Source organism: Rhinolophus ferrumequinum, chromosome 3 (genome assembly GCF_004115265.2).
Source record: "Rhinolophus ferrumequinum isolate MPI-CBG mRhiFer1 chromosome 3, mRhiFer1_v1.p, whole genome shotgun sequence".
In the NCBI taxonomy this organism is placed as follows: domain Eukaryota; kingdom Metazoa; phylum Chordata; class Mammalia; order Chiroptera; family Rhinolophidae; genus Rhinolophus; species Rhinolophus ferrumequinum.
The window spans coordinates 32,194,176-32,221,761 of record NC_046286.1 but is presented as its reverse complement, the minus strand read 5'-3'; the positions used below and the strand labels follow the sequence as shown (position 1 = coordinate 32,221,761).

At 37.6% G+C, this 27,586-nt stretch overlaps 1 protein-coding gene across 1 annotated transcript in view; it reads right to left on the bottom strand.

The window, feature by feature from the left end:
* The window catches only part of COL19A1 (collagen type XIX alpha 1 chain), a 304,480-nt gene that overhangs the window by 26,443 nt on the left and 250,451 nt on the right, over nucleotides 1-27,586 (bottom strand). Inside the window, exons 31-44 of the mRNA XM_033102674.1 lie at nucleotides 26,915-26,956; nucleotides 22,831-22,935; nucleotides 22,694-22,747; nucleotides 22,384-22,437; nucleotides 17,921-17,974; nucleotides 16,465-16,518; nucleotides 14,174-14,218; nucleotides 12,098-12,148; nucleotides 11,967-12,011; nucleotides 11,493-11,519; nucleotides 8,251-8,304; nucleotides 3,650-3,694; nucleotides 322-366; nucleotides 156-218 (exon numbers count right to left, since the gene is read on the bottom strand). Of these exons, the coding sequence (XP_032958565.1) occupies nucleotides 156-218; nucleotides 322-366; nucleotides 3,650-3,694; nucleotides 8,251-8,304; nucleotides 11,493-11,519; nucleotides 11,967-12,011; nucleotides 12,098-12,148; nucleotides 14,174-14,218; nucleotides 16,465-16,518; nucleotides 17,921-17,974; nucleotides 22,384-22,437; nucleotides 22,694-22,747; nucleotides 22,831-22,935; nucleotides 26,915-26,956 (738 nt within the window). The remainder of the gene's footprint in view (nucleotides 1-155; nucleotides 219-321; nucleotides 367-3,649; nucleotides 3,695-8,250; nucleotides 8,305-11,492; nucleotides 11,520-11,966; nucleotides 12,012-12,097; nucleotides 12,149-14,173; nucleotides 14,219-16,464; nucleotides 16,519-17,920; nucleotides 17,975-22,383; nucleotides 22,438-22,693; nucleotides 22,748-22,830; nucleotides 22,936-26,914; nucleotides 26,957-27,586) is intronic.

The following is a 27,586-nucleotide window of genomic DNA, read 5'->3' as shown; positions in this document are numbered from 1 at the left end:
AACCACACCTCCAAAAATCCATCTGCAGAACCTGCTCTTCTTACTTCCTTGGAAACTACTTATTCAAATCTCAGATTTTCCGAGGAGACAGGTGAAGAGGCAATACTTAGAACAGTTCTCAAACTGGCAGGTTTTAAACAGTAAAACGTACTTACTGGCTTTCCTGAGGGTCCTTCGGGTCCAGGGAAACCTATATCTCCAACAGGTCCTCTCTCACCCTATAGACATGTACACAGACAAACATTAAATGCCAAGATAAGCTTTAAAACTATGTGTAACACAACGCAAATACAACGGTTAAGTAAGTAGCTGGTCACTCACTGGTTCCCCTGGAGCTCCTGGAGGCCCTGGGGCTCCGGGTTTCCCCTGGAAGTCAAATCAAAGAGAGATGTTAGAAGCCACATACTGAACGATGCCACATGCCTCCCCTCCCCAGCTGAGAGGTTAATGCTGCCAGGGCTGTGGCTCTGTACCCTAAAATGGCATTCCTAATGGAACACAGTCCAGGGGACCCACCACACTCAACCCTGCTGGCTCTGAAGAGGAAGCTGGAGTACAGTTCTATGAATGTCTACATGTGCGAATGGTGGAGGGGTAGGAGGGTTTAATATTTTTGAAAATATTAAACAAGTGAAATTAAATTTCATTTCTGGAAGTCTCTCTGGTGCCTATTTGACTGGCAGTCCTTCACTTTAGGAGGTGGAAGGGCAAAGAAATCTTTTCTAGACTGAGTTTCACAAGAGGGTTTTTAAGTTTACAGTAACAGCCTAAAAACAATCATCTTTGGTTTGAAAATCTATGTTTTGTTGAAAGGGAGAAGACAAGATTGATCCAATACATATCAATAGATTGTGTCCTGGAGGACTGACGATAGAAAAAACCTAGGGTAGAGAGACAACAGGGAGGTGCAAGAGAAGAAGATGGTCCAGTAGAGACTGGAGGTGAAAAAGTGCTGAAGTGTCCAGACCAGGCTTAAAGATGTTGCTTAAAGATGGACCAAACATCGTTGGGAAAGACAAACAACGTGGGGATGTATGGTAGGGCTGAGACCATAGAAAGCACAGTAGGTTGTGAGGGAGTCTGAAAAGGTGGGGCTTTCCCCCCACTTGCTGTTTAGAATTCTGGGAGGAGAGCCCCTCGCAGGTGCAGATATGAGTAAGTGTTGGAACTGGGCAGACACCGGGCCTGAGAGAGTGGCCCCGGCTTCGCACAGCCTGTTGGGGGATGGGTTAGAGTCGAGAAGGCCAATGTCCAAAAGGGTCTTGTTTTATGGGATTCAGGGGTACTGAGTGTTTGGGCCTTGAGATTTGAGACAAAAAGATCAGGCACTTGGGCCAGGCTGGTGGCTCAGGTGGTTGGAGCACTGTGCTCCTAGCTCAGAGGTCGCCGGTTGGATTCTCACATGGGCCAGTGACTGCCTCAGCCAGGGGGAGCGCGGGCTCATAATACCAGCACGGGCCAGGGAGCTGTGTCCTACACAACTAGACTGAGAAACAACTGCTTGAACCAGAGTGTGTGTGTGGGGGGAGAGGCTGAGAAGGGGAGGGAAGATCAGGGACTTGATGGCAGGCAGCAGCCGTCCTATCAGCTAGCACCTAGTCAGCTAGGGCCTCTGAAACTCCAGAGAGCTGAGGAGAGGAAGGGGAGAGCATGCTGACCAGAGGCCCCACACACTGCCAGCACTTACAGACACTGCCTCCTGTGTACTCCTGCTACCCTGGGAGGAAGGGGGAGAAAGAAGCCCTGGAGCAATCCCTGGATAGTCCTGAATATACTAGAAAGGGACAGACTGGCCTGTTCTGGGAAGAGTGGGATTAGGTCCCCGTGGTTCTCAGCAGAGTGACCGTGATGTATCTGACTAGGTAGGTCTCATCCCTGCTTCAACCAGAACAATCACCTTCAAAATTTTTAATTTTTTATTGTAATAAGATATACATAACATAAAATCTACCATTTTAAATATTTTTAAGTGTACAACTCAGTGGTATTAAGTGTATTTACATTGTTGTGTAACCATCACCACTATTTCCAGAATCTTTTAACTATTTTATTTTCCATGCCACAGTAAGGTCCAGATATAAAACATTAACTTGTGTTTTTAATTACGCTGTTGTGTATTTGTAGTGTGCAAATTTTTTACCCCTTCTCGATTTTTGTAATTGTCAGTTTATCCTTTTAATTATGAGATAAGAAAACTTCATTTTACCTCTTACGTCAATCATGCTGCAGCTTTCAAAAATATCTTTGGAATTCTTCATTTGGATCACCTTTCAAGCCTGTCACTCATCTTTTAAATACTTTCAATGGTTGCCAATATTTTTTCTCTGAAGATAGACTTAATTTAGTGTAATAGCCCAAAGTAATTTGTAGTCACACCTGGGTGAATACAGCAGGGCATTAGCTGCATCATACCATGTGGAAACAAAAGCAGCGTGTGAACGAATATAAGGGGAGCAGGTTGTAAGGGGCCTGGGGCAATTCTGGAAACAGAGTTCCAAATACGTTGCTAGGAATGGTAGTGGGGGCCAGGGAAGAGAGAAGGAATGAGATTAAGTGTGAGCCCACTTTCAAGAAGAATAGTCTCTTGTATAAAAAATTTGGAAGTGCTTGCTAGAGAAAATATTTTCATGTTACTTTTCAATCATACTAATATTTTAACTTGATCTAGAACAACTAAGTAAGGGATGTCATCCTCTGTAAAGGATGGTTTTCTGTGGACTATGGATGAGTTTTCATTTTGTTATTAGATTTAACAACTAAATAGAGTGGCTGCTGGCCTTTTTAAGGGATACGATACGGGTGGTGGTAGGTGGTGGTGGACGGCAGTGGGTGGTGGCAGGTGGTTCTGGGTGGTGCTAGGTATCAGATGTCAATGGGTAGTGGTGGGACCCTGCTTATCTCTCATGTTTAAGCACATGGTTTCCATTGACTTTCTTACCCTGGGTCTGCCCTGCAGGGGCACCTGGCAAGAGGATAAATCGGATCTTACTCATAAAGTATGACCACAAAATTTTAATTAGAGCATCATGAATGAAGATCAGAATGATCCCTAGGGCTCAGAGAAATGCTTTCAACCTTTCCTGGAGCACTTACTATTCATCTGAAAAGACCTTGATGAGATTAAAACATTTGACACCAGAAAGCAACAAAAATGATTGAGAGGATGGAAGGGCTAATTTATGAGGAAATATTAGCAGCAATAAAGCTCTGCTAACACCAGGCTGAGGGAAAACTCAGGCAGATTAGAGTTTAATACGAAAAACTTGAAGTACATGCCTGAGGATGAGAACTTTACCTTTTGAGGAGCAACAAGCCTTGATATGTGACAAGAATAAAGGAACAAAACAAGCTTCTCAAAGCTGTGCTTGTGTATTAATGTATCATCACAGGTCCCGGGGCTCCGCCCCAACCCCCCTGAACTGAGTGTGGGGAAAAAAATACAAAAACAAATTAAAAGGTGAAAATAAAGAAAGGAGCAATCTTGAGGTGGGAGAGGAACAGGTGGTTTTGTTTTTAACCTGGAGGTTTCAGGAACCTGATGTCATAGGAGTGTGGTATGCTCCCCAGCCCTTCGTGATGCCCAGGTGTAGGTTTACTGTGGTGACAGAGTTATTTACCTTTGAAAATAATGTGTGATAATTTGACTCACCGACATGCCGACTATTCCTGGCGGACCTGCTGGGCCTCGATCTCCCTGTTGGGATTTTTTTAAAAAATTGGTATTTATAATGATATCTATACAATCTTTACCTATAAAATTAATGCTCAAATAATCATTTGGATTTGGTACAGTTTTTCTTTGGAATTGATAAACATTATCAATATCAGTTGGTGTGAAGCTAGAGGGTAGATGGAAAAATAAAATGGGTCGCCAACTGAACCTGTTAAGCTTTCTTTTTTTCATAAAACTAAAGTAAATTATCTTAATGAAAACAAGTATTCATGTTATCATTTGTGAACTATTTTTAATAGGATTCTCTCTATACTTACAGCTAAAATTAGTCAATATTTTTAATCCAGATATTCAAAACTAATTCAATACTTAAAAAGAATAAGCATATTGAATTCTACTTAAAAGCTTTTCTTATACTTGACTCCTTGGATGTAGGGTTAGAATAAATATATTTAGGACCAGGGATTTTGTAGTTCACCTCCTTAGACCGACTGAAGATCTTGATTTGCTCTGAACAGTAGAGTGATTCAGCATTTTTCCCAAAGACAATGGAGTATTTTAGATAAAGCTGACAATGCTAAAAATACTAATGATTATATATGGGATAATAATAAAATGGCAATTTTTGTTGAGTAGAATGTACATTTAAAAAGTTAATAACCTCCTTTAGGGAAATAAAAGAAGATATGATAAGATGGAGAGATATATTTTGTTCTTGGAGGGTAAGAAATATTGTAAAGGTGTCAGTGCTACCCAAACTAATTTATAAATTGAACGCAAATCTTACAAAATTGAAGCTTGGTCAAATGATACTAAAGTCCACTAGGGAATAATAAGTAAATGAGAGGATAAAAGAAAAAAAAAATTTAAATGATAAAATTAGCAATACCAATATTTAAACATATAACAAAACTATAACAATTAAATAATGGAATATTGGCATAAGATTAAGCAATATACCAATGCAATATTACAGAAACCTTAGAAATAGAACAACATTTATATTAGAATTTTAGTTAAAAAAAGGGCGGGGAAGTATTATTCAACAAATAGTGCTAATAACTGAATAATTTCTTTTACAGAAGGTTGACTCTTCTCTTTATATTATAATAAAAAATAAATTAATATGAAGTATAAAAGGACTAGAAGAAAATATAAGTGACTATCTGGTTTTGGTTGAGAACAAGAAGAAAAGTTATTTAGGGCATAAAAGCAAAACAAGAAATCATAAAGGAAAATTGTTTTATAATTTGACTACATAAAAGTTGTATTTACATATACAACAGTAAGATTATGCATAAAAGTGAAAGGCAGAGACCAACTAGGATAAAAACTCCAAAATATAAGGTAGAAGTAATATCTTTAATATATAAAGCATAGCTAGAGTCAAACAGAAAAAGAACTAATAGAAAAATGGGCAAATGATGTAAACGGGTGTTCTTGTCAGTTTCATTCTGTTCTTTTTAAATTATGGGATTTTTACTCTTGAAATGAATATACTGGAACTTTTCATTCAATGGAAACATTTGCATATCTGATAAAGATTAATGTTAAGAGAATTTCTCTCTGACAATATGGTCCTTCCAACTTTCAGATCTCTGAGTTCTTTGAACCATCTCCTCTAATGATCTGGCTTCTTATTCCACGGTGATACCTGTGACCTTGTCAATAGCAATGCCTGCATCCCCTTTATAATCTCAATTTCATGCATTCAAACCTTGGACCACCATCTCCCATCGTTATAATCTACTCCCTTGAGTACTTGAACCCCTAAAACATTTGATGCCACAAAGACCTCTAATCCATTGATGTTACAAAGTTTTCATTATCTTTCACTCCCTGGATGGCCCCTCTCACTTATTTATTTAGTTTAAATTCCATGGTTACTGGTTACAATCACTCCCTGTGTATTCTGTTAATTCTTTTGACTCACTGTTGCTTCTAGTACTCACTTGTCAAAACTGGAACCTTGTTTAACTACACCTCCCCTGCTATTTTGTACCTTTACCTGAGTGTCTGTACGTGGCTGGAGAAGTGCACATAATCATGCTGACTAGTCTCACTTCAGCTCATGACCATAAACGTCAAGGGGGCCCCTAGGGCTGCCCAGCCACCACACTCTGTGGACACTGGACTCTCCCTCTCTCCTAGAAGATCTTAAACCTCCGAGCTCTTCTCCCTACCTCACTCTCAGATAATGACCTTGCTTCCTCCATCTTATAAAATTTAACCAACCAGAAAAGAACTTCTATAGACTCCAACATATTCATCTTCCCACGTATCAGTGGGAAAACAGAGCATAGGGGTAACAGATTCTGATATGAATCAGTAGATGAACTATCCAGGCTCCTCTCTGAAGCCAAACCCTCCATTTATGCATTAGGTCCTCTTCCCTCTTAGCCATGCAGGGACAGTGTTCTAGCAATTCTTCCCTTTCCTCCCATATCATTACCTACTCCCTCCCCCCTTTTCTATGGGATTATCCTTTTAACATACAAATTATTCTGGTATTTCTATGGTCTCAAAATCCGTTTTATAAAACCTTGCCATACTTCCTCCTGCAGCCAATGGCCCATTCCTTTGCTTTCCTTTGCAGCAAAACTCCTGGAGCATACAGTTTATACTGTATTTGCTGTCTCTAGTTCTTTCTCATTCTCTCTTAAACCCATTCAAGTCCAATGATTGCTCCTACCAATATAGTGACTTAGTAATAATTACTGCAGTGATACGTGACCTCTGTAGTGCTAAATCCAATGGTCAATATTTGATCATTGTACTTGACCCCATCCTCAATATACTTGACCTATTTTCAGGATTTGAGAAAGACGATCAGTTTCTTCTCCTTGATACATTATCTGCACTTGGTTTCCAGGACACCAAATTATCGTTCTACCTCCTTAGTCACTTCACCTTGCTGATCTCTTCCTGATCTCTTAACACTGGAGGGCTCAGGGCTGAGTCCTTGATCCTCTCCCCTTTATAAATAGTCTGTTGTCATTCCTTTGATGATCTTATCCAGGCTGCTGACTTTAAGGTAGCAACTATACGCTTAGGAAAACCAAATTTATACCTGTACTGAGACTTCTTTTTCAAACTCCATATTTTTATATCATACGGCCTACTTAATACCTCCACTTTGCTGTCTAAACAGATACTTCCAAATTTGGCCTCCTGTCCAAAACTAAACTCTTCATCATCCTCCCTCTTTCTAAATTGGTTCTGCCTATAACTTTCCTCATTTCAGTTGTTGACCACCCAGTCATCCCAGTTGCTCAGGTTAAAAAACTTGAGTTACCTTTGATTCTTCTTCTTCTATACCCACATCCAATCAATCAGAAAATCCTGCTGCCTCTACCATCACAACACATCCCGAATCCAGCCACTTCTCCCACCTCTACCATTTCACCTCTGACCTTAGCCAACACCTCTCCCCCATACGGAAATAGGGAAGAGTCTTCTAACTATCTTCCCTGCTTCCACCCTTGCTCTCTAGCAGCAGACCCTGTCACATTTCTACTCAGAAACCACCACTGGTTCCGTATTTTACTCAGAGTAAAAGATGGAGTCCTTACAATGGCCAATGAGCCTCTTTATTAGTGTTTCTCAAACTACCTGTGGTGAAGGAGCAGTTTACTTATTTATTTTCTAAGACGTCATGAGTCTACTGATTATGTTTGGTTATCATGGCAAAGTCAAATTGTCAGACCAGTTTTTAAATGCTTACTGTCAATCTCTGCACTTACCTTGCCACAGAACTAACCCGTAACAGTTTGCAGACTGGCACTGGTCCGCTATTGGCCACCCTTTGGGTAGCATTGCTCTGCATGATTCTGTGATGGCGCTCTTCCTCGCCTCCACCCCTGCCTCTCTGACTGCATCTCCCACCACGCTCCCTTCACTCACTCCCTGGGTTTCCTAGGATGTAGCAGGGATGCTCACGTCTCAGGGCATTTAGAGCTGCTGTTTCCTTTTCTGAAAAATTGTATATATTTAACATGTACAATGTGATGCTTTGATATATGTATATGTTGTGAAATCATCACCCAAATCAAGGTAACTAACATCTCCATCACCTCACATAGCCACTACTGTGTGTGGTGAGTATACTTAGCAAATTTCAAGTATACAGTACAGTATTGTTACTTATTGTCCCCATGTTATATATACATCAGATCTCTAGAACTTACTCATCTTGCCTGGAATATTCTTCCTTCAGACTTGCGGAAAGACTGGGCTAACTCCCCCTCTCTCTTTTTTCTTTGCTTGGCTCTTGTCTTCTCAGACCACCCTATTTAAAAACCACCACGCTCCCTTCAGCACTTGTGATGCCTGTTAACCTGCTGTACTTTTTCTTTCTTTACAGAGCACTTAGAACAATATTACTTAGTTATTTGTGTTTATTCATTTAGTTTCTATAGTCTCTTCTTGTAATATAAGTTCCATGAAGGCAGAGATTTTTATCTGTTTTGTTCCCTCATGTATTTCCAAACCTTACACAGTTCCTGGTATAACAGTAGGTGCTCAGTAAAAGTTTTGAATGTTGAATCAGTGGATGCATTTCTAATTCCTGTACTTACCTTTATACCTGGAAATCCTTCTAGTCCTGGTAACCCCATTGCACCAGGTTCTCCCTGTTAAATACGAACATAAGAAATACAATAGCAATGATCAAATGTTTTTAAGCATTGGTTTCAAAAGTAAAGATATTTTTTTGCCTAAAAACAATATCCCTTCAAACATTGGTAATTTAGGAAGTAAATGGGATGCTCTGTTTTCAAGCATCTGTGTTTTTGTATTTGGTGTTTGAAAATAGTTAGAGAATAAAGATATTCCCTGGAGAAGCATGAGTCTATTTTCTGATTAATTGTTTTTGTGATTAAGAATCTAATCAGAAGGAATCCCTCTCGTCAGTGATAACTACAATTGTAATAAGAATTAGAAGGAAAGGCTCGGCCTTAATAAAGTTTGTCAATTTGTGAGGTACCTGGGGCTGCTAAATTACCAGAGGATGAGACTAAACTCTTTAAGAGGTGAAGATGGAGCTCTCAAAGCAGAGCTTATCATCTTTCAGTATTCTCTGTAGCTGGACATAAATTGTGAAAGTTCAGAGGATGACCCCAGGAGCAGCATGTCCAATGATTTTAAAAGTTACTGATAGGGTGACTAGTTTGCTAAGTGGTTAGAGCATGGTGCTCATAGCACCAAGGTTGCCAGTTCAAGTCCCACATGAGTGAGTGGGCTGCACCCTCCACAACTAGATTGAAAACGACCACTTGACATCCTGGAAAAACATACTGTTCCCCAATATTCCCCAATTAAAAAAAAAAAAAGATACTGACTTACTCATAAAGCTGACAGCTCGCTGAGAGAACATGGGTAAGCATTTCCATCAAAAAATATTTTACATACTCTAGCGTGTGGTCTCATGCTAACTGGTCTCATGCCTTTAGATCCTCAAAATCATATTCGGAAAATTTAGACTGAGGGGAGTTGCTAACTTTGCACAAATAAACATTAGGGCTTTTAAACCAAGAAAGAGAAAGTGGGTAGCATATGGCTTGATAATTTTTATGCTTCAGAAATCTTTTTAAATGTCCACGAATATGTAACCTGTCAATCAAAAACAAACAAGATGTTCAGATTCTATTCTACATAAAGCTCTGTAAAACAGTCGCTGGGTTACTGACAAAGGAAATAAGCTCTTTGGTTCTCTTTATTTACATTCCCAGCAATCCTTAGGATAGGTAAAGGTGCTCTGCCAATCAATATTTGTTTGAAAGTAGTTAATAATTAAATATTTAATTGAAAGCCACTTATAAATTAAATACCAAATAAATGAAATGGAGTCCCTCAAAAGATAATAAATTCAATTAAGGATAATTTTCATCTATAAAGGTTTACTGAGCAAATTAGAAACGGTGGTACAGATCTAGCGTCAAGGGATTTGAAGGATGCTTGAAATCTACCTCCACCCACCTCAATATTACGTCTCCATTTTTCTACTCTGTGACCTAAAATGCTACAATTCCTGTTTATTTCTATGGCGTAAGGTATTATTTCTCCATATTGGGCAACTGGTGGGAAATGAAAGAAGTTGCATGGTAGTGCTGACATAGAACCCAAAAGAATAATTTCCAAGTTCTATCTAAGATAAACCTGAAGGTTTAGACAGTATTTAATTTCATAATTCCATATTTTTGGTTTTGTGCTTCACTCACTTCACATCTGTAAAAAGAAGGAATATCCTTCAATTAGTCCTTTATTCTTTATCCTTTGTTGGAACTAAGAAATTTGAAGCTTACTGTCTACGTTTTTGCTGCTACCCACTTTCCAATCCAAGTGAATTATAACTTATTCTTTATTATAATGCTTTTTAAAAAGCTTTTTCATCTTAATCTGCAGTTATTAATGACAAAACTTGAATGTTCCAGAAAAGTAGTGAGAAGTCTAGGTGGCCTTAGATCATTCAGAGGGGATGTTTTGTGTGTGTGTGAGTATGAGAAGGAAAGACCAGAAGGAAATTTTTATGAACCAGGTGTAAGAAAATTAAAATTAAAATGAAGGATATTGTTGGTGAAAGGATAGATAATGTTACAGATAAGGCACGAGCAGAATGAGTAACGAAAGAAAGGACACTTTTCAATGACATGGTTGAGGTTTGAAAAATGCTACTAACTGGTTGAAATCATGCTTTCAGAGGGAAAAAAATTGGCTTTTAATATATATTGCCCCATAACAAAAAATAAGCTCTTAATTCACCTCTTTTGAAAATTTATTTAGATGTGAAAATATTACTTTTTATAGCTTATTCTTTTGCATGTTTAAAACGTATTCATGGTGATGGAAGGAGAACTGACTCTGGGTGGTGAACACACAATGTGATTTATAGATGATGTAATACAGAATTGTACACCTTAAATCTATGTAAATTTACTAACCATTGTCATCCCAATAAACTTTAATTAAAAAAACAAAACAAATAGAAAGGTATGCATCCAGTTTTATCAAACTGTACTGTAATGATGGGCCTTAAATTTTTTCACATGGCAATCCAAAGTGGTAGGAAAGTTTATTTGCTTCTTCGGTTTTAGGTACATCTGAGTTTCAAATATATATCCAAAAGTTAAAAGGATATACAGATGAAATATGAAGGATGGGACATATGCTTAAAAAGGACATGGCAGGAAAAACTGCCCAGGCATAAAGGGAATGTAATTGAATTTGGGAGAACTTTCACAGTGATGTCCCATGGTTGAGAAGGGTGCTGGGGAACAATTATCATACTTTGGTCACCTGAGGACACGATCTCTTTTGGTGCTGAGTGTTAACCTCCTGAAACATTACTCCTAATCAGCGGGTTTATGACAGCAAACCACATCTCCTACAGACATTCAAAACGAACAAGCAGTCCCTTTTTGTTGTTGTTGTTGAGGAGATGGCACATATATTAAGGAATGTCTTTATGTATTTTTCTTCCACAATCTACTTAACATTGAATCAATCATCAAAGTTGTTCTATTAGAAGAACGTGTCCCATTTATCAGGAGCTTTCTATGTGTCTTCCTCCATCACAGGGTAGTTTTTAAAGCACACTAATGAAAGAGACAAATGTCAAGGGCAGTGACAACATCAGCAATGACGCATCTTAAAAATGAAGAGCACACTGCTGACGCTTCTTCAGGGATCTGCCTGCTGCTTCCAACATGTTAACGGATGAACACTGAAGATGGTAGGGCATCTTTGCCTGACGCTCTTCTCTCAAACTTTAATCAAAACTTATTTTCTAAATGACATAAAACACGGGAATGAATATACATACCACCGAGCCAGGGTCGCCTTTTGGGCCCTATAAGAAAAGAAAGAGAAGTCATTTTTAAAATAATGACTGAAGCAAAATTACAGAAGATGAAGCATATTGGTCCAATTTGTTTTAATACACATAAACATATTGGCAAGTTTTGTTTTGCTACAGTTTGGATTTGAAGAATAAGATGAAGAAACATAACTTGATGGAACTCCCATGGCAGTGATGCTTGGACATTAATTTAGTTCTTTGATTTTCAATGCAAAAAGTGATACTTCTATGCACACTGCTATTTTTCATTATTTTGGCTGTGTACATTTTCCGATTTTATTATAACTGGTTTCATTTATTTACTCCTGCATAACATTTTGGTTATACTTGTAACATGTGTTTTTCAGTGAACGTGGGAGTTTTATTTGTTTGTCTTGTTTTGTTTAAATTGTGGCTATTTCGACAAAGTATGCTTTGCTGATAAACAACTGTACTCACAGGGGGACCGGGGGGCCCTGGATAACTGGGAACAGTCACACCTCCCTTCAAAAAAAAAAAGACAAAGATGAGAAGAATTTATATTAATTCATAACTGGAAAATGATTTTACATAATTATAAAAGTAAATACCTGGAGTTTATATAAACTGCTCATTCCGTTTCCTTCACTGAATGGTATACCCTTAAGAAAGAAATGAGATATGGAATTAGTCTCTTAATGGTTAGCACCTCTACCTTTTATCTTTTTACCAAAAGATATTTTTCCTATTCTATTTCAGAAAGTGAGTTTAATACTGTAAGTAAAACAATTCGATGTTTCTATTTGGAGCTTTTCGAAAGCAGATATAGAGGAAAAAATGAAAAGGAGTGTGGCGGACCACACCTGGAGCACCGAGACACTTTCGGCGGACGTGTGATTAATGTGCAGGTTTCACAGATGAGACACTAATGCATTCAGAGGCAAATATTATTTGTGCATTAAAATTCAGTTTCTGAATGGCCAATTTATGCTAACTGTTTACAGCTCGCTGACCTGCAGGCTATAATGCAGTACTGCTGATGAAGATGTGAACAGGGAACAATTTGGCTGCTGAAAAGTAATTTTTTCCCAGTCTCTTCATACTAAATAGAAAATTAAGGTTAAATGGAGGAGGTGATGTTACTCACAACCCTATGTGGATGTTTCAACAAAAACATATTCTTTAGAACAATAGGGAACAAGAACTTCCTAATAAAATTGACCCATGAATGGAAAGTCTTGGAGCAACTAACACATAAAGATAACTATTTGAGAGTCTTTAAAAAATCATGCATTTTGGCATTCAGGAAAAACTAGCATATGAAAATTTCAGTTAGGATCTTTTAACATTTTAAGTTTTTTAAAATTCCCATAAAGTCAATAATCTACATTGTCCTTTTTGTGATTTCCACATTTCAGGTGCAAAACTGAAGAAGATAGCATCATTTTACTGTTTTTGGATAATGGCAGTCAGTGGTGCTCAAGTGAACATGACTTGCATGCATCTTCTAAACACTAGTGATGGAAGAAAAAAACTGATCCATTCATGTATTCCTTTATTATTTCACTCATTTGACAATTGTTGAATGTTTACTGTATTTTAGTGTGCAAAGTCCTGGAGAGATGAAGTATAATTTTGTCTGAGATTCCCCCTCCTCAAAAGGGAGAGGTTTCCCCTAAAAAGACAATTTTTAATCTGTCTTGAAGAATACATTGTTTTGGAGAATTCAGGGGGAAGAGAAAGATTTCTTAAGCCCATTGTAAAATAGAGGTCCCTTTCGTGTGTTATTTTGAGTTTGTGTGCTATATTTGCTTTTCTGACCACTGGGGAGGAAGTACATTTTAGGATTTGAGCCCCAAATTCTTTTTGCCCTGCTTCCTTGTCAAGTGAAAAGGTAAGTAAACAAAAGGAAGGACAGGTTTAGGAAAACAGGTGCAAATTTCTTTATTTACGTGTGCAAAGCCTGTATTTGCATGCAGACTAATAACGTATCTTTGTTGTTTTCAGAAAGTAACAGATGAATTCTTCCCCTTTCCGGTGAGATTGGCTTCTTAAACTATTCCTATGAGGAAGGGTGGAAAAGAACATTTGTCCGCGACTAAAGCTCTGCTGCGATTTGAGCATGGCCCCACATGAGGGCAGACTTGCTCCAGAGAGAGGTACCTCCTCTCTCCACAGCCTCCCTGACAAAATGCACATCTGTCTCCATCATGAGCATAAAAACATCGATGGCTCTTTTTATTCACTAGGTGCTATATAAATAGAATTTCCTTGCATCTCAGATATCATGGATGAACACGTATAGCATAAATTTTGGACCAACTCACGCTGCTGGAAGGTATTTCTTTTTAAAGCCCATCTGTTTTTGGTGAATGAGGATCACTGAGGTTTAATGACTTTCCCAGGGTCCCCCAGGCAGGAAGTGGAGAGTCAGGGCACATACCCAGGTATGAATCCACAGTATGCAATTATGAATCTGCAGTATGCAAATCTGAGCACTTCACATTGGAACTGAGCCAAAGGGGGGACATCAGGTTTTCCCAAACCTACATTGCCTAACATTTGTATTTACCCATAAAACTCAGATGACTTTTATCCTTGAGAACATCAAAATGCGATTTGACCTCTGGGATATAAAAGTCTTAAGTAGACACAGGAATTTAAGTTTTAAACCTGAAACAACTCACAGGCGGTCCAGGTGGTCCGGGTCTCCCAGGGGATCCCTCACTGCCCTGCAAAGGATATTTAGACCAAATCAATGGCTTAGACATTTCAACCCCAAGTTTATATACCAGATTACACTTGCTCAGAGAGCCATATTGGGAAATCAATATGGCTTGTTGTTTTGTGTCTGCCTTGCAAAGTCTTATTCAGCTTGGATTTTCTCTTTCACCTGGGGAAATACATTTCTAGACCACAGGAAGGAAAGGTAAATGCCTTTTCCCACACACATTCAAATTCTTACTGTGGGAGCCCCTGGGATAAAGCTTATTTTTAGATGGAGCCAAACAACCCAGGTGATCATGTCCTGGACTTTTAGTGCAGCTAGGAGCACCCTGCCCATGTGGGGGGTGCTGAGCAGAGTTCCTGCAAGCAGGGGACGGGTTAGGAAGAAATGTGGCTCTTTGGGTCAGCCCCTCACTTTAGCCTCACCTACACCTTCACCTTTTGGGAATCAGAGGGGCCATCTACATAATATGACCAATGTAGAATATCACAGCCTGTTTTGGGGCTGCAGGTGGAGAAACATCTTTCACTTCCTAAGTTAATATTAGACATTATAACCAAGTCAGTCACATCCCACCGAACAGAAGTCACTGTAGTAACAATACCGCTTAAGGAAAATGTTCTATACAATTTAAACAGCCTCAGACATTCGGCTTACAGTAGAAGAAGACTGAAAATGGAATTTGTGAAAAAATGAATTCAAGTTGAAACTTGATAAATGGATTTCACTTTTATTTTTACAAAACATGGAACGCTTATCAGTCCATAAGCAGAGGTATTAGAATCCCTTTGGTACCTTCCATCAGTTCTTCCATCTGTAACTTTTCTTTTAGAAGTATAGCCTCATAAAATCTCTTAAGTCCCTCAATATTAGGGGCAATGGCAAGAAATAGTTGATTAAGAAAAGAATCTAGATAGAGGATAATTCCTATTTACCACATCCAAAAATTCTGAGGGATTTCAACCCATTTTCCATAAATTTTTGAAGGATTTCATTCTAATCTCCCCATTTTTTAGTAACAAAAGAAAGCATCATAAAATCTTGTTTGTATCTTTATCAATAAAAATAAACTGTAAAGTTTTGCTTGCAATGTGTCTGACTGAGAATATGTGGCAATGAGTATATTGTATTTTTTCCCAGACTGCTTTGAAGGTGGCTATCTCTGCTGACTGCAGGCAGTGTCCTTCAGAGAATTATGTCATAGTTCTTATGAACCAGGAGCGGACAAAAAAACAAGGAGAAATATGTGCCTATTGAAAAGACTTTTTTCCCTGGCACAATTAAGAGTCATATTTTCATCCTGGATTGTGCCCCAAAGCTCATCTCAGTGTGGAATTCCCATTAACTTCAAAAGCCAAATCTCTGAATAATTCCTATAGAGAACAGAGGAAAAAGGCTAGTGGGGTTGGGCAAGCTTCTTAGAATACTATCAGAATAAAAAATGTGCCGAGACTGTCTAGAATAAGCACATTGTTTCCTTTCAAATTTTTTGGGATTCCTTTGCTCCTTGATGTCATTTTGCCTCATTTTTGGTCATTTCCGGGCGGAAGCCACTTGAGTGCCTCATATGGACTTTTTGTTTGATTCTTACTTCCCTAATGTGAATAGCTAATCTTATTTCACTCATTTGCTGGCTCTGTCTGGATTCACACACTGTGAGGCCAATTTAGATCCTAAATCGGGTAAATTTATGAAGCCCTGTGGTCTTCCGGTATTGCTGGTCCTCCCTTCTGACCACAGCAGCCCACTTGTCCATTCAATTGGACTCCCCAGGAAACTAGCTGTTCTGGTTCCTTAGTGAATTTCCCCTATGACCCTCAGAGGACAGAACGTCCAGATTTCACCAGCAAGCCCTTCTCCTATTGGATTCCTGTTCCTGATGGCCAGCATGCAGTCTGAAACCTTGGCTCCTGGGATTGGAACTCCCTGATAAAAACCTTCTTATCTGCATCTCTTCAGGAGGCTTCCCCACCCCGTCCTTCCACATAGTTAGATGCTCAGGACACTGAATCCAGCTTGGACTTTTGCTATATGGCACCAGTTTTCTATTCGTCCTTTCCTCTAAGGACGTATTATCTTATCCTATATCCATTCAGACCAATTATTGGACCTAGGTCCTTCCAAGCCCACTACCAGACATCATTCCTACTTTCCGGCTTTGCTTGATTTTATGGATCTCTTTGTAAACAGTCTCACCTTGCCCCTACCCCAACCCCCATTCAAACATGAAGGGAGGCTTCTCCAATATACCTTGTCACCCTTTGCTCCTGCAGGACCAGGATGCCCAGTTCTTCCCATCAAGCCCTGTGAAACACAAAACTAAGTTTGTTACAAAAACAACAAGTAAGTGGCCAAGGGGTATTGGAAGTTGGTCTAAAACTGATACATTTTGAAGGTCGTTTAACCCTAATTAAATCAGTCCTACAAGCTTACATTTCTTCAGGCTGATACAGCAGCTGTATCCTGCTGATAAGCTCTTACAAGGGTAAAATTTGTATTTGTGGTTGCTTTTCACCTTGGCCAACCACATTTAATGACCTTAATTGGAACCTTTTGATACATTTAAGAATTTCGCCTTGCTGTTTAAATGGCAATTTACATAACATTATGCTTTCATAAGTGTGCTATAATTTTGGTAGTGATCAACATTTTACATACTTCAAGACACAGCAGAATTAACAACGTGCATATTGAGTTATGAGATCTGCATTTTACCAATGGAAAATAAAATTTAATTTCAATTTTTTTGAGAATAGTTAGCTATAGTTTTCATTGTTCCTTTCACAACTCTTTCTCTTAACTTTTAATTTTAGTCTACAGTTTAAAGCCAGGTTTGTTTTGCATAATTGTGGTGAAAACATAAATGACAAAATTTTAATTATGGCAAATTCATGATTCAAAACATTAAGGAACATGATTATTTTCCTACTTGTGTGGTAAATACCATCTGTATAGGAACTCTAAGAAGTGAAGAATTGGAGAAGTTAAGACTTCAGTTGGGTTGTTATATTTAGCAAATAAAAATACAATATTTGGGACAAACTTATGCTAAAAAAATATTTATTGATATGAAATTCAAATTTAACTGCATGTCCTGCATTTTAACTGGCAACCTTAGACTTGAGCTCCACTTTAATGAGACATTGAGTTTAGGAGATGGGAAAGGAAAAGATATTCTATTTTAGGAAAACCAAAGTATAACCAAAGACACAAAGGGCATGATGCTATGTCTGAAGGGCAGTGAAAAAAAGTGCTGACTAAAGTAGAGGATATTTTAATTCATAGAGAGGAATAAAAATAAGTTGAATCTGATAATCCTTGACCCATTTCTTTCTAAAAAAACAAATTCTTAGTTTATGGTACTTAAGACTATAAGGATATAACCATCTAAATATCTCTTCCAAAGGTCAATGCCAAAAAATTATAACTAAAAGTAGAATGTTCTTTTACATCCAACTTCTATTCAAATAGACTAGCTTAACTACAGACTGATTTCTGGTCTGGTAGAATTCTCATGATAAATCTCCACAACCCTGAATAACCTTAAGTAATACTAAATCAGAAATGGTTCATGCTACTTTTCTAAGCAACAGCTGGATCATCTCCATAGAGGCACAGAAAACAAAAGGCAATGAGAACTACTAGTGCACCTTTAACAGCCCAGCAGATAGGGACTAAGAGCAGAAGAGCTTTAGCAAATACTTACAGGGGGTCCAGTCGGGCCTGGCGTACCTGGAACGCCTGGAATTCCCTGAAGACCCTAAAAGACACAGTTCCTACCATAAAATCTGCTATATCATTGAAACAAAGCATTTCAGTTAATCAAGTATTTTGACTATCGACAATTAAACATCAATGTTGACTATTCAAAAAACATGACATATGCCGTACTCCAATAGCTATTTTCAAAGAGTAAGGATGGTGAGCTTAAATGCCGTGATGTGTAATCTGTAACAAACATCATTTAATGTGTTTGGTGGTTCACAGAGCATTTTTAGCTTCACAGAGCCACCCTACTGACAATAGCGTCACTGAGAATCCAGCACTGCTAAAGCATGAAAATATAAATTTCAGATTGGCAGAATGCCAACAAAGAAATATATGATTACACTAATGCTTCATTCTGCTAGTGGAAAAATGGAATATGTTTTATGATACAATATTTAGTTTAGCTGGCCAGTTCATTATAAGAAGAAATTTGGCTCATTGGTGAATTTAATTTTGGAACACTTTAATAGCTTAAGCATAAACGTGACTAGATATCCCCTCCCTCACCTCCTTAGTTTTGTAGAATAATGCCAATTATACTGGATGGGGTTTAAGATGCTGACACATTTATATATTTGAGGAAGAATTGGCAAGATTAACTGGTAACTTGAGTAATTAATTTTGTTCCTTTACCAAGGTTGCCAACAACAGACTATTAGTTAGACAAGTTACAGAAAATCCATAATATAAAATATTTCACAACTATTAAAATCATGTTTAGGCAAACTATTGGATAACATGGAAAATAAAAGTTATAATATGTTACATAGAGTAGGGTTCAAATTATTAAAAAAATAATAAGTGAACTTTATAAAATATGAGAATGATAAATAAAGGTTCATTCCTTAGTTGAAAACGTTAGTGTTTCAGACTTCTGAATTTTCAGATATTTTTAAAGGCAGGGCAGCGCTCAGACTGGATACTATGTAACACTCTTAGTGGCACCTGAGCAAGAATCCTCTAATACACACACAAGTATTTCTGGAGTAGAACATATGGTATTCTCACCAAGTGGGATAAATAGCCCAGCACCATGTGAATTCAGTTCAGATTTTGCTGCCAAATGAATTTGCTGTAACCTTGGAAAAAAATTTCCCAGGTTTTTGAGCTTTGGAATTGTGGAGGAGGAGTTGTGGACCATAACATCACTATTACCAATAGTTCTCCGTGGGCAGTGCAAACAGGGATAACGTTTAGTTGTTTCAGGGCTTCTGTGTATTTCCCAAATTTTTGATAATGAACTCAGATGACTTCTATTAAAATCAGAAAAAATACACTTTTAAAAATACCACTTTGTTGTTTCAGATAAGCAACCATATCATGCATGAAGTTCTCGATTGAATTGTTCCACTCTTTCACGATTTGATTTTTTTACTGAGTGATCTTTTATATTGTCAAACCACTCTTATTATAATAAATTGCCTTTACCTTTTACTGTGATGAAATATGTATTTTTATACACATTGTAAATATTAGGTGAGGTGACATTGGTAAAATTATGGAATATTTATTTATGCAATAAATAAATCCTATAGGACCAAGGTTCTCATGGGTTCAAGGACCACGCTCTGCCAAGCCTGCCTATCTAATAACAATAGGATATCCTGTTATTTCAGATATTTCATGTGATATAATGTGAATAAACGTTGGAAAGAATCTCCTTGAACATGCTGAAATTCCTCATATAAGCAGAGTCTTGGGTAAAATCCTATGTATGCTTGTGCGTGTGTGTACACACACGCACACACACATGTACATGTGTGAATGGCATGCATTAGCATGCTGTGTTGGTTCTTTTTATCTCCCCACCATTAACTTGTTTACAGGTGTATAAGTGGAAAGAAAACAAATTTCCTTTGGGAATAGCACCTCTAAATTCTTGAGATTATAAATGCTATATTACAAATTGCTTTATCTCAAACCCATATTTTCATAAAATTCTCTCTATATGTACATGTATAAGATATGCATGTACATATAAACATATATATTCATTTTTTTGCTACTTTTAGTTCTAACACTGAATTAGTGTAGAGATGTTGAGTGAGTCTTTAGGTAGCCTAATTTATAAGTTTGGGACTCATTAACCTTTGATGACCACATTAAACTTTAAAATAAACCTCTGTCCATAAATTAAAAAAAACCATTCTCAGCAGCCTTTTTTGAACAAGCTAAAATTTTGGAGTAAGGGTAAAAGTTACTATGGATGCATAAAGGGCAATAAGATAATTTTAGAAGACAAGATGGTCATTAAAGAAGATGAATGACTATTGAAGAGTAGGGCAGTCCTTTTAGCATATAGTGCCAAACTAAAATATAAATTAAAATTTATTGCATAGATATTCAGGGATCACTAACTTCTTTTCCTGCTCTGCTATCTTGGTTTTGCAAGACCTATCTCAGTTGCTACCAAGAATATTTATTTTTCCATTGTGATAATTTATGGCTGAAAATATTTTTATGTCCTCTTTATCATTATCCTGAAATATTGTAGGAAGGTCTGTATTCAAAGCAAGAATTCACTCTGAGTGTGAGAGGTGTGTTCTATTAGCAGCTTACAAGTTGCCACCTTGAGTTGTGAAAGAACACCTGTAAAAAAATGTAGAGGATAATGTCATTTTTCTAAGAACAATAGACAAATAAGCTCCTCCTCTAAGTTCCCAAATGGATTGAATTGAAGACTTAATAATTAGAAGTCCTTAAAGAGATGGGGTGTCCCTCTTTATCTTTTCTACTGAGAGTAGAACAGACATTTCAGATTTGGTATGATTAGATATTATGTACATATTAAAACAGTATAGTTTATTGGCCAGTTGGAAATGCATAATTCTTGGTCAATTGCATTCACTTCAGTCAAGAAATCATAATTTCAGGTAGTATCTGAGTCAAGGAGAAGACAAGATAATACTATTTCCCATCTATCTGAGAGGTAAATGCTGCATTGACCCATTCCCCACAAAAGGACCAACTGAACTAGTATGTTACATAAGGTTTATTCATATTATTCATGTGATGTGAAGAAACAACCGAGAAAGAATCTCCTTCTGAACTTGCTGGAACTCCCCCATGTAATAAGAGTCTTGTGCAAAATTTTGTGTACTCTGTGTTAAAGAATTCATAAGGTATACTTAAGAAACAACACACTAAAATAGTGGAAGAATAATAACAATTGATTTCAGTTCACCAAGAGGGTGAAGTATCCTGTTAAATCAATAAAAATTAACTTCTAATAAATTTAACTGAGAGTCACTTATAAAAAACCTGAAGTCCAATTATTTCCTGGTCCTTTGTTATTACCTTCTCAATTGCCTTTAAAGACTACCTCTTGAATCTAGGCAGTTAAAAGCTGTTAGACTATAAAAATCAGATATTATGCTTGTACTATAGTGAAACTTTGGAGCATGAAGAAGCAAAAGCTCAATTAACTCTTATTTTGCAAATAAAATGCCTTTACAGTTCTGTTTTTGAATGAAAATAAACACTGTTTCTTTTTTCTTCAATTTTTAACTTGGGAAAAGCAAGCCAATCCTCAGTTTTCTAGAGTAGAGTCATTATTAATTAAAAACAATAACACATGATGATAATTTATGTCAAATATAACTCCAACTCAAAAAAACAGATCTACTTCATTTCATTATGATTTTCTGCACTGACATCAAGGTTAATATATGCCAGATGGCTTACTTACTTTCATTAAGAATTATTAGTATCAAAACTGTTTAAACTAACAACAATTCATCATCCTAATTGGTTTTTCTAAGAGTTAATGTGAATTATGCAGGAAAAGAATAATATCCTGAGCATCGCCATGGCTTAGAATCAGAAAATTATACCACTGTCTCGAAAGCACATTTGACTTTGAACCTTAGTCCAGGATTGGGCAGCTGATCTAAGCTACTCCAATCAGATCCTTTTCTCCCAAGAGTTTGAAAGTTGGGCAGAGTCACAGATAAACCGAGGTCATTGAAGTTGAGTCATGTTGCAGCAGGGTTCCAGGGAAGTCCTGCTGGGTTCTGGGAATGCCCTATCCCTAGGTTGGTTGTTAACTACTATTTCAATTCTACTAGCCACCCTGGGATATTTGTCAGTAAATCTTCCTTTCCTGCATCCTCTTGCTTTTATTTTGAGAGAGCTGAAATTATCATCTGCTACATGGAAACAGAAAAATAGTAATTGATATGTTAACTTGGTTTTTTAATTTCGTAGTCTCAAAAACCGGACCATTGATAATAAACGTCAACATATTATTATTCAAAATGTGTTAATATTTGAAAAGACCTACCTCTTCGTTTTTATTTACTTTAGCATTAAACATGAGTTCTAGAAAAATTGATGTCTTTCTTCTGTTGAGTCACATAAACAGAATCAGTAGGACCATATTATCAGAGAATAATCTCTTACCTCAGCACCTTTCTCCCCAGGTATCCCAGGGTAGCCCCGCTCTCCTTTGCTTCCCTAAAAAGACAATAAATTCAGCTAGTACACTCAATCACTCTGTCATACTTTGGAATAATGAAAATGTCTCTTCTCAGGACACTTGAGGCATGTAATTTGAACAGTTAGGGAACAAATAAATAACATTTGCAAATGGCTTTATACCACTTTTCCAAAATATTTTGATATCAAATAGTGCATTTTAAAATGAGTTCCCTTTTTTTTCCACACTGGATTGGAAATCACACAATGGAGAATGAAGGAGAGACGTCCTTACCTTCGGTCCCTCTCTTCCTGGGATTCCTGGAGGACCCCGTGGCCCTGTGTCACCCTAGAGGACAAAGCAGTAACAGATGTGAGAGAAAGCGCTCTGTGTAACCTACAGGGCCCATCAACATTCAGCCTGCCTCTTACCTTCCGGGCTGTAGAATCATACTTTCCAGGTTCACCAGTGCCTCCTTCTTCTCCTTTGTTACTTTTTAGCCCAGGAACACTGACTTGGCAGTTGTCACAAAAGTTCTAATGAGTACAAAGGTAAGGTGACTGATATATTCATCAAAGACATCTATAAAAGTGAGATTTGATCAGATTGGAAATTCGATTTGAACTTCTGTCAGAGATGAGTGACATAGCAATCGCTATGTCAGTACTTTCAGAAACTTAATTTATCCAATTTGAAAGAACAACTTTTTGTGAGGTAAAAACTACTTATGAAGCTAGTCAATGATATCTGTTTATGATATTGATGAGCTAATAATTATTTAAAAAACCATGTCCATGATAATATAATATTTAAATAGGAAATTCTAAATAAATAAGGAAAAGACACAAGTCAAGAACACAGTTTCACTGCTTAGCAGCATGTTTAAAAAGGGAGGTGGGAATACAGTTTGGAATAACCAGCAAGATTATAGAGTGCATAAACAAATAACATACATCATTTAAAATGAAAGAAAGAAAAAGCTGTGAAAAAAGGATTTCTCCTCTCCTTTTAAGAGCAAAATTAGTTGGAGAACTCTACACATAGTTTACCAACATTTTATTTGTCAGCAAAAGCACTCGTGTGAGAAATGATTACTTGAGAGACTTAGACTTGACTTCTATGTCAAATCCAAGTACAGATAGGAAATCTAAGTGGAATTACCTTTCCACTGCCTTCTCTGTAACCTTTAGCTGATCTGGAAAGGCTTGAATTTAAGTGTCTGAGCTCACAAGATAAACTTCTTATCACATAGCTGAAGAAAAAGTGTTTGAGAAAAGCCCTAGAAAGGCTTATTTTTAAATAAATTGTTAAATAAGTATGTGATCAGGAAAGGCGCAGAATAGGGACCACTGGGAGGGGGGAATGGGGTTTTAAAGTTTAGTTTTAACAGTTGATAAAAGATAGGGCGATATAAGCCTCTAATTTTCCATCCTTTTCACAAAAGGGAAGAATCTTTAAACATGAAAAGGGAACTGAAGCTCGCTGTTGATGAACTCAGCAAAAAAAGCCCATAGCTATTCAAGTTTAATATTTTTGACCCAAAGAATATCAGCATAAGCCTGATTTCCAAAAATATGCTCCTTGGAAGACTAATTTTGTGTGATATTGAAAAGATTCTAAGGCAATTTGTCTAAAAACTGCTGGGCTAAAGAGTTCCCTTCATGGTGGTCCTTCATAGAGCTGGGATATATAAAAGGAAGCTAAAGTGTTCAATGTTTCCCAAACTAATTGTACTACCAGTATTTCTTCACAGAGCTAATGTGTTGGTCGAGGAGTTACAAAAATACATATATGGTTGTATACCATCACTTACAATATCCAAAAAACTATGATGAGAGAAATAAAGAGAGAGACCTGACAACTTCAGAAAATCAAAAAGTTTTCCATATTTAAAAAAGTATGAAAATGAATTATTGCATTTGTAGACATACAAATGTGGCCTATCAAAATGGAGCAAAACTTTGGCATATCAGTGTGAAGCAATATTTTAGAATGGATTATTCAATTGATTGTTTTAATAAAATATAAAAAATGGTAATCCTTATGAGTCAGTAGAATTTTCTGAGTCATTTGAAACTGTCCTCATTTTCTTTAGTTTAGGGTTACCAGAATGGTAAGTTAAGGGAAACTAGATTTCATTAATGTTCTTGAACAAGTGTCTTAGGGGTGGCTGGATGACTCAGTTGGTTAGAACGCAGGCTCTGAACCCGGTTCGATTCCCACATGGGCCAGTGAGCTGCGCCCTCCATAACTAGATTGAGTACAATGAGCTGCTGTCGGATGGCTCAGTTGGTTAGAGTGCGGGCTCTCAACAACAAGGTTGCCAGTTCAATTCCTGCATGGGATGGTGGGCTGCACCCCCTGCAACTAAAGATTGAAAACGGTGACTGGACTTGGAACTGAGCTGTGCCCTCCACAACTAGATTGAAGGAGAACGAGTTGGAGCTGATGGGCACTGGAGAAACACACTGTCCCCATATTCCCCAATTAAAATAAAAATGCCTTAAGATTTTCTTAAGAGAAGAGAATAAGGATGCACCAATTATGAGCCAATGTACAATCTCATTCAAAGAGGGAATGATACACAGGTGAACCTACAAGATGGTCTTTGATGGGTTATCATTGGGGCCTGGAGTTATTTCAGTTCTTTTCAACAATTTCAATCAAAAATATTTTTAAAAAAAACAGAGCATGATGATCAAGTTTGCTAAAGACTCAAGACAGAGAAAGAGAGTTAGTAGGTTAGGTAACAAGATCAGGAGTTAAAATGGCACTATTAAATTGGCCTAACAGAGCCAATCCTTAATCGAAATTCCTGTATTTAGGTTTTGCTTTGGGGAATGAGATGTTTTCCTGTACTACTGAACACAGTTTGTTGGGACAATCAGTCAAGGTGTTCTGCCCACCTCTTGCCAGTCAACTTTCCTGGGTCTCAGAACCTCAGTAGAGATGATGCTGGGACGGGAACAAGGGCAAAGAGCATTCGCTATATGGATGCTGCCCTGGTGAAATTATCAATTGCTTCCACTTCGGAGAGCCCTGGAGTCTTGGTTCGTCTCTTTGTCAAAGCCTATGCACAGTCTTTTTTGTCTATCCTGTGAGTCACCCCATATTGTATCAGGATATTCATTTCAGCTTAAGTACATACATTTTTGATTCTTAAAGAACCCTAACCTGTCTGGAATGCTACAACTCTTACAATGCTGCCGTTTCCACCACTACTGCCTTTGTAAAGAACTTAAGACAATGTCTGAGGACCTAAATTCCTGTGTTAATGTTACACTTACTAGCTGTGTGACTCAGAGCAAGTTGCTTAACTGCTTGGAACTTCAGTCTCTCCTCTACAGAATGGGGATACTACCACAGCCTAAATTTACAGGCTTATTGTGACGATTAACTAAGATAAGTAAAGCAGCATATTGTCTGGCCGGTAATTGTGACTATAAATATAAGATCTTTCTGAAACTCCCATAAATATTCTCTTCTGACTTATAAGAAAATGTTGCCTTTGAAGGTCTTTGAAAGATCCTCTAACATATTTTTGTATTCATACTTACATTTATATATCTATTTTCAGAACTTTAATCACCTGAAAAATACATATACTAGAATTCCTGAGTCTTTTGAATTAAATTCAACAAACATTCCTGCCTGCCAACTACTATTATGTAAGTCATTGTACAAAACATTGGGCATTTAAATGCTAGGAAAATAGAATAAATCACTTATACACACATGTAGCCTAAATGTGTGTGTGTATATATACACTGTCTATTCGTACATAGACAAATAAGACACATAAGGCTTGAGTATAATGTAAAGGGACAGATTTTCACCTGGGTTCACTCAGTCTTAACATACCATGAAGAAGCACGCAAATACATAGCATTATGGGTGCCCCATTATCATTCTCCTTCATCTGGTTTACAAATAAAATACAGGGAAGTAGTAGAGGGAAAAAATGGCACTTTTTATTCAATAGAGTAACAGGTGTTAGGGCCATGGTCAGCTTTGGAATTTTAGAGCTCGTTTTGTAAAATCCCACGACATCAAAACTCAGCTTTGCAAGCTAACTGTTTATTGAGCAGCACTAGTGTCCATCCTGGACTGGCCAGCAGGATACAGAGAGAAGGATCAGGGTACTCAGTGGTGAGCCAGGGTGAGTAACCACCCATTAAGAGAAAGTGCTCCCCCAGAGGAGAGAACGCTCTACTCAAGGGTGTTAGGGATATACTCCTTCCCTGTAGCGCATCTCAGAATTGCCATCTCTCCCCTCCCCTGCCCTTCTACACCCCAAATGAGAGACAGGGTGGTAGAGCAGAGAGTGGAGGGATTAGTGTAAGTGGTGTAAGGTACATGAAGATGGATGTTCCTTTTTTCCATCTTATAGATGTTCTGCCATTTCAAAATTGAATTTCAGTTAAGGCTAAGCAATTAACTCAATTTCTGGCGAAAATTTCTTTTCTGATTTTACCTGAAAATTAACACATGATTTCTTACATAACAACAAAGTACCTTGAGCAAGGCTCCGATGTCTCCCAAGAGAGGAAGTGCAATCTGTGGTTAAGGAGAAAGAAACAAATACATGTATTTATATACAGAGAGGCACATAATACAACATGAGCGTACAATACAATGCAGACATTTTTGAGAAATACTCCCTATTTCTCTCCTAGGCACACACAAACACATGCATATCATCGCTTTGATTCTGCATCTCTATTTTATATTTTCACGACATGGCAACCTTTCGGCCAACCCTAATATGGTATTGGTTTTACACTTGATCTTGGCCAAAAGGCTGATAAGTGATTTATTGTTCACTTTAAGTAACACGTAAAGATAAATCATTTATTAAAAGGAAAACACCCCCTTCCAGGCAAATTATCAGGCTGTTACCTGAAAGTCCTTTTTCACTGAAGTTCAAAAGAGCCTGTATGTGGCTTAAGTGATGGGTAAGATAGATACTGAGGGGACTTGAAGTGTTTTCACTTCAAGTCTTAAAGTGTCCTTTCAAAGAGACACTGTAAACCCAAGTAACACTTTACAAGATTCCCAGATGAGGCACTCAGAGGTGGAGTTAAAATAAGGCTAAAATATGCCTCTGTACATAGCTTATAAAGGCACATAAGGCCCAACCAGTGTGGGAAGTAGAAGGATCTGTGAGGCTTAAAACTGAGAGGACGG